Source organism: Sparus aurata, chromosome 15, assembly GCF_900880675.1.
Source record: "Sparus aurata chromosome 15, fSpaAur1.1, whole genome shotgun sequence".
In the NCBI taxonomy this organism is placed as follows: Eukaryota; Metazoa; Chordata; class Actinopteri; order Spariformes; family Sparidae; genus Sparus; species Sparus aurata.
In genome coordinates, this window is record NC_044201.1 from 14,152,133 (window position 1) to 14,162,865 (window position 10,733).

The following is a 10,733-nucleotide window of genomic DNA, read 5'->3' on the forward strand; positions in this document are numbered from 1 at the left end:
TTTTTTCTTTAAGCACAAAACAAAAGTCGTGGCCACTGTCGAGATACTGTCAGCATGTCCCTCTCTGAAACATATTAAGCCATTAGGCTGGACAGAAAAATGCTTATTGCAACTGAATGCTTTGCAAGTGTCAGCAAAGTTAAATATTTTATTATCCCGATCATTTTCCCTTTCCTTCTTCAACAAGTGTCCTTTCATGCATTTTAAACAATTGACACCAAAGGTTCTTTTAAAATGTTCTTTTTCTTTGAAAGGTAAGCTGGAACACAGTTTTATGTCTTCTCTAAGTATATGTGCTTGCATTTTAACAAGTTTGTAGACTGAGACTTTGAAAGTTTTCAACAAACAACACCTGTTGAAAATTTGTGATGTAATACTCAATGGGGTGATAAAATCGCTAGTATGACTACAAATCTTACGTAAACACTTAAATGGTTATTGCACTGATTTATTGTGTAACACAAGCATTGTTTATCCTAGCAACATCTGTGTCCATGAGCTTAAACACCCTTTACTTTCTACTGCTCTGTTGGTAACAGTGACTTTGGAAAAGAGGAAGTGGAGGTTGGATTTTGAGACATCTGATGCAACACTACTTAACTTTTTAGTTAACACCATGATACTTGGAAGACTTGAGGTTTTTTTAACCGCATGTTATTTTGATGAAGGAATTCTTGTATTAAAATGGTTAAAGACTAGTAGCACTGCATTTCACGATAGAAAATTGTATATGTGGTATTGGGTCATATGAATATGCTGTTTTTATTTCAACTCATGCTGAAATTATTGTTCACCTATCCTTTGGTTGTACCCGCTTAAATCTATTCATGATCATGGAAAGGTTGGTGGTAGGGCTCTTTTTTTTTTTTATAGTTGATTAAACTGTCTATTATTTCTTCAATTAACTGATACATTTGATTTGATTTATGAAAAGTCAGAAAATGGTGTAAAATGTCAATCAGTATTTCCCAAAGCCCAGGATAATGTCCTCAGCTGTCTTGTTGGCTATTAATGTATAAGTTGACAACGCATCAATTAATTGTTGCAGCTGTTGTTTGTGTCTGTCCCAGTATGCATCACAAGGATGATATACAAATAGACAAATTACTTCTTACCTAGAACATGATTACCGGCTGTGATCGTGTCGGCTGGTGATGTTTTTTGCCTTGTGAGTCTGTATGTTTGATATTATGGTACAATGTGGTCCAAGAGACAGCTATTGGAGGAGGAACTACCATAGGAGTAGTTTTGAGAACTTTGGCAGGTATGTGTACTGCATGTCTGTCTATGGACAGATTTTGTCAGCATGATAGCATCACAACCGTGCAAGGCCAAGTTTGCAGAAGGGTGCATTTCACCAAAGGGGGTCCACAAGTAGAGAGGTGCCCCCTTCACACTGGCCAACATTCACTTTGACACAGTCATGAAACTTTACAGATGTATAGCTGAGATCAAAATGAAGGCTGAGTTTGAAGTATGATCCGACAAAGTAGTACTCGTGTAGTATTAACTTATGAATAGTCATGGGTTGAAATGTCAACATGTTGACGGGTGTCACAGCTGGTGTGATCCCATTGCAAGATGGTCTCTCATTAAGATCCGTCACTGTTGAAGGAATCTGGAGCCCCTGGAGGAAACCCACAGGAACAGAGTAGAGCACCCAGAACATGTAAACTCTGAACAGGAGTGTCAAGGGCTGATAATCACACCCAGGGCCTCCTCTCTCTTTCTCAGACAGCAGCGCTAATGAGCTTCAAGAAACACTTTCAGTTCAGTCAAATATTCTGAGGCTGTTTGCTGAAGATAAAGTGGAAGTTGGGAGAAAACCTTCACACCGGCGTAGTCGTCCAAGAGCTTAGAAATAAAATTGACTTGTGGTGTCGGGTCTGTTTTGCCTGTCATATCGAGCTATATGCAATCTTCTATTTTGTTTTCTTCTTCCCGGCTCTTTACACTGCTTGGTGTTCTGAAGCGAGTTGAATACTTGAAGTGTGGATATGTACTGTATGCCATTGGCTGTTACAGACCCTTATAATCCTCTCGCCTGCTATGGCTCACAAGACCTTTGGAAGTTTGTTAGCCTAGTTTTTCTGTTTGTGTCTCTCTGGACTCTCCTTGACCTGCCCTCTCTAACGCCCATCCACTTTAAATTGGGAGGTGTGATTAGACCGAAAAAGAATTTGATTGGAAACCCAGTTAATTTAGCAATTTTAGATCACTTGGGCATAGGTTGCACCTGCAGGTGCACCACTGAACACCCTCCGATATCCCTGGATGATTCCTCAGCACACACCCAACGATTTAATTTGGTATCTGTTACATGATTTAGCAGCTCGCATGACATTAGGATCCAATGTCGCACCCACTGCATCAGACTATTAAAGAGGTATTCAGCCAGATACAGGATATCCTTACCTTCGGCTGCTCACCAAGTCTTACTTAATTCTTTTGGCAGGTTTAGCAGGTACCCGAACTAAGCTTTGGGGACTTATGAAATTTTTACAGCAGCTGATGATTTGCCAAATGTATTCCAGAACAGATGCCTGTCTTCAGCACTCACGGCTTGACATAAAATGGACGAACCAGAGACTTGACAAGCTGTTTCTGTTCTCACGTTCACACTTTGATTCCCTGTTTTGAGATTGTAAGAGGTGGAAAAGGAAGCTTGGTTGAAGAATGAAACTGAAACTTGATGAGGAGCATGATGGACTTTAATCCAAGGCTTGTAAACATGCTGAGGTCTTCCGAGGACACACTGTGTCCTTACATTTGGAAGACATTGCCACAACCCGTGGCATTTAAATCCCTGTGCAGTTTGGCCATGGCAACTTTCTGCCAGGTCCCAGAATTAGCTCAGGTGATGAGACTGTCTTAACTGGAAATAGCATTAGATAATAAAGCTAAATTTGGTTTTGATTAGCGACTTGAAACAGTGGTTAGTTTATAACAGAGCTCCATGACAACAAGATAGCAGCTAGCATTTTTCAAGTTACAGTCATAGTTCCACCTGAACCAGACATCCCACACAGAGCATGATTAAGAATCCTAGCAGGTAGCTTAGAGCCTGAATCTTGTGGTGAGGTTTTGCTGTTTTGAATCCTTATGTCAGCTACATCATTGTGGGGAGAATTCTCAACAGCAGCTCCTGATATGTCCCTGAGCAGGATGCCTGACCTCTATTTCAAATGTTCTAGTAGTACTGTCCTCTAGAAAGCAGTGAAGGAGTGGAGGACTGTTTGTACTAGGCTGCCTCAAGGTGTGATCCTGCATAAATGTGTGAATGTGAGGCAGGCTGGTACTAGAATAAGGCTTGCACACTTAGTCACTTTTGTCTGGATAGATCATGTCTTAAGAAACGAAATGAGATGAAGGATTTGGGGAGATTTTCTGTCGTTCCAAAGGGAGCCTGTTTAATTTCACTGAGTTTGCAAAAACAAACAATGTGTGGCGGTTTCTTTCCAGAATAGAACTGTACCAATTTCAAGCTAGCTGCCAAAACAAACCGGGAAGTCCCGGCTGTATGATTGTTTATATGTAGCATTTATTAATCTCACTATGCTTTGTTGTGTCTTCCAGGGTTCGAAGCGTCTCCTGAGATCCAATGAGTACGTCCTCCCACCCTGTGGACTGATGGAGACGGATCTGGAGCTCACATTCTCACTACAGGCAAGCACTCTTGACATTAGACTGTGAATTCTCACACTGATAGGGAGGTTTTTTTGACAGGCAGGATTGTGTTGAAGCCTTTATCAGAACTTGAACCCCAAAGTGTTAAGTTCAGAATATCTCTGTGTATTTACTTATGTGTTTTTAATATATTTTTTTTTCAAATCAGACTCAGACATATTGGGCAATACCACAACTTTTCATGGTATTTTTCTGGTCAGAAGAGTCTTTAAAATGTAGTGGGACAGAAATTGATGATATTTCTGTCATTGATGGTGCAACCTTTCTCTGTACAGAACTTAATCATTCCTGGAGTCATTGATGTAAATCTGTTTATGAAAAAATGTTGTTTCAAATCAGAATCTACACTTTGTGCATGCTGACTACGTTTGGACTGGACAACTATAGAAGTGAGCAAAGCTAGGACAAGTTAACAAGTTGTGAAAAACAGACAAAGTATGTAAAAGGAAAGGTTGCACATTTGAAAATTCCCACTGAGTAAAGTTGAGAAAAAATAGTGGCTATATTGGACCTGGATATTGCTGCAGGGATGTACAACCAACTAGTGAAACTTGATCTTACAAGTTGTATTGTGTGAATATTATTTGCCGAGAAGGCCAGAAAAGTCAACATGAAGATTCAACTTTCTGGAAGACAATATCAGACCAGAGGAGGATAAAAGAGCAAATGTGAGGAAGAGACACAAATTTGCAGAGACGTGAGTCTTGATCAAGGTTCAGCAGCAGGTCAGCCACAGTCCAGCAGACTGACAACAGAAAGTTTTTTTTAGTTGTTCTGTCATTGGTTGGCAGTATGAATACATCTAACACCCACCATATTAGTTTACTGCTGGCATCTGTGTACAGCGGGACTGACTTTACTTTTACATGAACTTGAACCAGGTGTGTGTGGTAATGCCTCCATCATCTGTTCACACACATCTTTTGATGTGATAAAGGAGGGAGCTGTGAACAGATGGTGTATACATACGATCTTGTTTTATGATTTCATTCGTATGGTTGAAAAAAATATGCTATTTGCAAGAAACAGGCCTGATAAAAGACACTATCTATTCTGTTATTGCACATGGCAGGTTGGGGGTTAGGCTTAGAGTTGGGGTCTCTCATGGAGAAAGTTTGCACTGTCTATTTGACTTTATTTTTTTCTTATTTTCAGTACCCCCCATTTTCTAAAGAGGGATGCCAACAGACTGCAGATTATGCTGCAGAGGAGAAAACGCTACAAGAATCGAACCATCCTGGGCTACAAAACTTTGGCTGTGGGAGTTATCAATATGGCTGAGGTACTGTACAGGGCCTCACCTGGGGCATTAGCTTCAGTTATTATTATTTTCTTTTCATGTTTCATCGTCTGTCTTTCTCTTCAGAGACATTTCTCACTTTTCTCTCAGCTTGTGATTGCATTCTGCTCTTCTCTGACAGTGATTGACATGGCTATTAGTGTCTGCGTACCATGTCTGGTTGCCAGAGTGAAGGCAACTCCTGTGTTACACATCATTTCAGAGGAGTCATGCTCATCGCACGTACTGCTGTGTGAGATTATGGGCCATCTGGAGCTGGCTTCATATGCACTTTTTCGGAAAACAACATATTCAGCCATGCGATGCGGAAATAATGGCATAGGAGCTGATATAAAGCCCCTTCTGGATGTTTGGTTTGATGTAAAAAAAAAAAAATATTCATGCTATAGGGGACTTAGCAGTTATGTCACACTAAATGTATGTTTGGTCACTTCTTTGTACCAGACGTAGCTCTATTTGCCTTGCTTATGATGGCCACTCCCAAGTGTGGATGTCACACATCAATACTTTCTGCGGTTAAAGAAAAGGTTTACCCAAAAGAAAAATTCAGTCATTAGATGTCACCCCCCTGCTGATGGAAAGTCAGGTGAAGTTTCAAGATTCACAGCAAAAGAGCACTGAAGCAATATCTGACAAAGATAGGTACTTAGTTTTTTAATAATGTATAAAAAAAAGATGCCATATCACAAACTGATTTTAAAAAATGTTTTTTTACACCATTTTTAAGCTGAACTCTTCAGTGTGGCTGTTTGGCTAAAAAGTGTTGCCATGGTACATAAGCTCAGACATGTGCAGAGGGTGTACCATAATGCCTTTGCAAATCATGGGATCTCAGGGCTTCAGAAGACTTGGGTTTGGACGGACAAGCTGTATAGGAGTGATGGTATGGGAGACTTGGTTTTGTTTTTTGTTTTTTTTGTTTCCCATCTACGTCAGCTGTTTTTGGAGAATGTTTTTTGGTCTACAGAACTTCACCTGGCTTTCCACCAGCTTGAGGGCGAGTAGACAATGACTGAATTTTCACTTTGGGTTAGCTTCCCTTTAATTTGTCTATCTCTGCCTCATTCAGTTGCGAGACTGTGTGGAACCAATGTGTTCCACTCTTTTAACGGAGGACAGTGGGCCCTTTTATGTAGCTGGGTTATTACGATTGATTATATTAAAAAGGGTTTTTGGGTTTTTAAAGCAGACAAAGATCAATTAAAATGCCTTGTTCAGAAGATAATTAGACAGAGATTTAGACAAAGATAGCGAGCCTCGCTCTTATTTGAAATGGAGAAACACAGATAGCATTTCCCCAATTCGAATTACAGCAGCTGATGCCCCATTAACACTCAGCCAATGTTACTTTCCAGCAATAGCCCCAGGACAGGGATTGACTGACATCTGAAAATAAGAGTAATGCATTATTGCATTTTAAAATACCATTCAACTGCTGGGTTGTTTTGGGTGCTTACTGCCGTGAAACAACCCACAGACCTCTATGACTAAGTTAGACTGGCCATTATTGGATCGTGTTGGGTAATTATGTTGTCATCTGCTATGTAGTAAAACTCTCCCGTGCCCCTATTCGGAATCTACCGGGGCAATACGTGGGAGAAAGTCACTTATTGGACTTTGCATGCAGCATACAAGTGCACCCCTGCCGGTGTTTGAGCAAAATGAGCCTTCTCCCTGTACAGCGATTCATCAAGTGAAATATTGAAACTACCCCCTGGATAGAGCTTAGAATGAGAGCTCATCCCTTCTCATCTGATTCAAAAACTGTTTGTGCAAACTGTGTTACACCGTCTGATTGGGCGATATGAGCAAACTGGCTCAGCTCATTTAGACATTCAGAACAGGAGAGCAGCACTGTGCGAATGAAGATTTATTTAAAGATAGCATAGCTGTCAGCTTGTAATCAGTCTGTAAATCTCTGTGAGCATAAAGCAGTGAAACAGAAGCCAATTCAGTCCCTGTTGGATCAGTATTGGCTCACTAAAGAGAGAGATAAATTATTTCATCCTGCCTATCTGTTGGAGAAATATTATTTGTTCCATGCTGCTTCGACAAGGCTCTACAGGATGATTGATAGACGCAAGGACTGAAGAAGACATCTGAGTAAAAGAGGGCTTGATGTTGAGGCAGATGAAATCCATATACCAAAGATGATTTTATTTGATGTACAAGTATCATGGATACAGTTTTTGTTTGAATGGATTTTTAAAACCAGTATGTTAATCTTCATATGTCCAGGTGATGCAACACCCAACAGACGGAGGACAGATTCTAGGTCTCCATAGCAACGTGAAGGAGGCGCCAGTGCGTGTGGCGGAGATCAGCGTGTACTCTCTGTCAAGCCAGCCCATCGACCACGAGGACGGTCGGCCAAGCTGGCCGCAAAACCAAAACCTCAGGTGGGCACAGCCATCACCCGTCCCCGTCCGTGGGTCTGTTAGACAGTCCTGTACCTATCTGCTGCCCAGTCAAATCCTGTCTATAATTTCAGCTTTCACCCTGCAGCCAGGCCTCTCTTCCCTCCATCCACATGGCTCCTATTTCCCAGCCCGAGGACAGAATAAACTCTATTAATCCCCAGCCAACCTGTGGCCAAGGATATGTTATTCTCTTCAGCTATGGTTGTAATGTTGATTTGAGAGTTGAACAGATTTAGGGCCTATTACCTTACACTGTTCTAATTCTGGATGGGGGAGGTATTGGGCCCCGCTTGGACTCTACGCCTTCATCCCGCTATGCTGATCTCTTGCTGTTCTGGATGTTATTAAGGAGGCCACTCAAACATAACAGATGAGCTCATGCACCGAGTATTAAACTAGTGTCACTCAGAGGGAAAGGAAAGATGTTTATCTTTCTCCTTTCCACAGTGATCCTTAATAACATCCATCCCATCTAAGAATGTAGCACAGGATCTTACGCAGACAAAAGGAAGTATGAATTAGGTGTTAGCAAAAAAGATCTTCCATCACCTGATCTGTCCAAAGCTGTCAAACATGCAGTAAAATCTGCCTCTTTAGGAATGTGTCTGTTCAAACCAATTAAATCTGCCATTAAACAAAAGAACGATAGTAAAATGTTTTAGCCATGAAAATGTCGTTAGAACTTCATCAGAATGTAAGACATGGATCACAAAAGAGCTCTGCAGTCTAATTTGTATATACTTAGAATTTTCATCACATTTCAGCAAGCAGATTTAGCTATTAATTATGTGGAAAGAAAATGTTTTTGTATTAACATACAATTTTACTTATTCTTGCCAAGCAGACAAAACAAGTGATTGTTGATGAACTGTGTAGAATAGGACAGTAAAATAAGCAACTTTATCTATTCTTGGTGGAGAGTTATACCATGCACTAACTGTGTATGGTATGTACTATATATCAGTTTTTATAGTATACTGTTTTTACAGTTAGTAGTAGTTGTGCTACCATACACAAATAGAGTCTTTTGGCTCCGTCTGATATTTGTGAAAACTATACAATATGCTGAAAACATCATTTTCATTACAATAGAATGATACTCTTATGTATATATAACATCTTTTGTCTTCCATCTTTTGTCTGGCAGCGTAAGAGCCCCATTTACTGAAGTAGTAGATTTCATATTGATTTTAGCAGGCTTGATTTCACTCTGAACAAATGCTTGTATAGGAAATCTTTATTCCCTAAACAATGCGACATTAGAATTCTGTTCTTCTCTTTTAGTGTCCGAAGGAAACTTGTACATTTGAGACTGCACAGATTTAATGCTGCCTAATATAATACCAGACATGGTTCCCTCTATTTTGATATTTTTCTGTGCTTGCCTACCTCAGACCGCTCCCCAGACATGGATAACTATTCTGAGGAGGACGATGACAGCTACTCTTCAGAGCAGGAAGCCAGTGATGACGCCGTTCATGGCCAGGTCAGAACGAGAAAAAATGCGTAGCTGCAGGCAAATCTGTAATACCCAGTGAAATTCATAAATAAGTCTGCTTTCATACTGAGCATGCTGTTGCATAATTATATATACTAGGAATGTTTTATAAGAAGCTAGTATAATAACATATTTTCTACATTTAGAATAAGTTTATGCAGATAGAAATGAGGTTTCTCATATTTAATTCATCCTCTCTGTATTTTAGGATCTATATGATGAAGACGATGAGGTCAGGAAGCCCAAGAAACCCCGGAGGAAAATGATCCGAACCACGTCCATGACCAGAGTTAGTTTCCTCCATTTCCACCACATGGCATTTTTTTTACGCTCGCCAATCATTGACCATGAGAATAACTAAAGACCCGTGTTTGCGGCTGTGCAAGCTTTTAAGGGAAAGCACACACGCAGTGTTCCATTTGTTTAAGCCATTAGGATGATGTGGATGAGCATGTAAATGAATGCTGTGGGTTCACTGGACTGATTCTAATGGTCTTTACATAGAGTGGCTGTGAATGAGTAATCCAGTGGACAGTTACTGGGAGAACTGATAAGCCCCAGCCCAGCTGTCATGCATATTTAATCATGAAATGTATACCTTTTTCATGGGGTCCTTTTTCTCATAATTGCATGTCTTTTTATTTCAGCAACCGAACTTCAAGCAGAAGTTTGTGGCATTGCTGAAGAGGTTCAAGGTAACCGATGAGGTGAGTGTGAGGAGAATAATTGCCTTTTATTATGATTGACACCCAGGAGAACGTGATCAGTGTCAAAGCATACAATGTGGTGATTTTTAGTGATCCCCCCTCAAGTTTCTCAGTCATTCTATAATGAAGCCTCAGTAAATCATCTGCGAAACGTATCAGTCACTAAATTGTCCTTAAGGGGGTAAGGGGAACTAATCTCAGGATTGACTTTCTAAACAACATATTGCTACATCACTTCTAATGTGCCTCTGACCGGAAAGAAATCACAGCCACAGCAGAGGTACAAGCATCATTATGATGCTAGGTTGCAATACCTCTCTGCTCATGGATGCATGATTCATACATTTCCATTAGCAGCGGTTCGTATGCAGAATCCATTAGCAACTTTATTCTCTGCCACTTAATCTAATGATAAATGTAGGCTTGTAGGCTTGTCCTATTTAGGCTTGTGTTTTTTCTTTTCTCAAGTCCTTTTGAATTTCTGTGGATTCTGCATAATAACCTGTAATCAGGTCATCAGCAGGATGTTGACCATGTGTGTGCAACAGCCCCTGGATGTCCATTAGAGCATAATCTATGGTGAGCCATTATAATGTTAATAATAACCATTGAACTGTGAAATATATAGGAGTTATCGAGATTACGTCAGCGAAGATGTATAAAAGATATCTAAGAGATCTGTTTTAACTACTCAGGTTTTCAGACTGGATAAGGATTTACTCCCCCTCTTACTCACCTTCTTACCTCTCTATGTAACTTTATGAAATAGGAAACAGACACTTGTCTGAGTAATTTAACCTATTGATGCCTACAAGAGCCTCCAGGCCTTCTGAGTTGTACTTGTGCTGGATGCTTCTGGAAGCTCCAGGTGGCCCGGTGATCTTTTATCACGTCCCCCATCTCTAATCCCTTCCTTGCGGCTGGGCAGCGTTCAGGGCTACAGCTCTATAAATACATAGCCGGGAGGGAGGAGAGAGGGGACAGACTGTGTTTATCTGCTCCCTGCCAGCTTCTGCACTTATGGAGTGGCATTAATCACCTGATTAGTCCACAAGCCTGCCTGTGTGCAGTTCCTATGATATACATTCCCACTGTGCAGCTGGCAGATCAAGGCTCAGCAC

At 40.6% G+C, this 10,733-nt stretch overlaps 1 protein-coding gene across 1 annotated transcript in view; it reads left to right on the top strand.

Annotated features, from left to right (window-relative positions):
- Positions 1-10,733, top strand: part of LOC115596492 (phosphofurin acidic cluster sorting protein 1) — a 63,406-nt gene that overhangs the window by 25,660 nt on the left and 27,013 nt on the right. Inside the window, exon 3 of the mRNA XM_030441656.1 lies at positions 3,577-3,666. Coding sequence (XP_030297516.1) covers positions 3,577-3,666 — 90 coding nt within the window. The remainder of the gene's footprint in view (positions 1-3,576; positions 3,667-10,733) is intronic.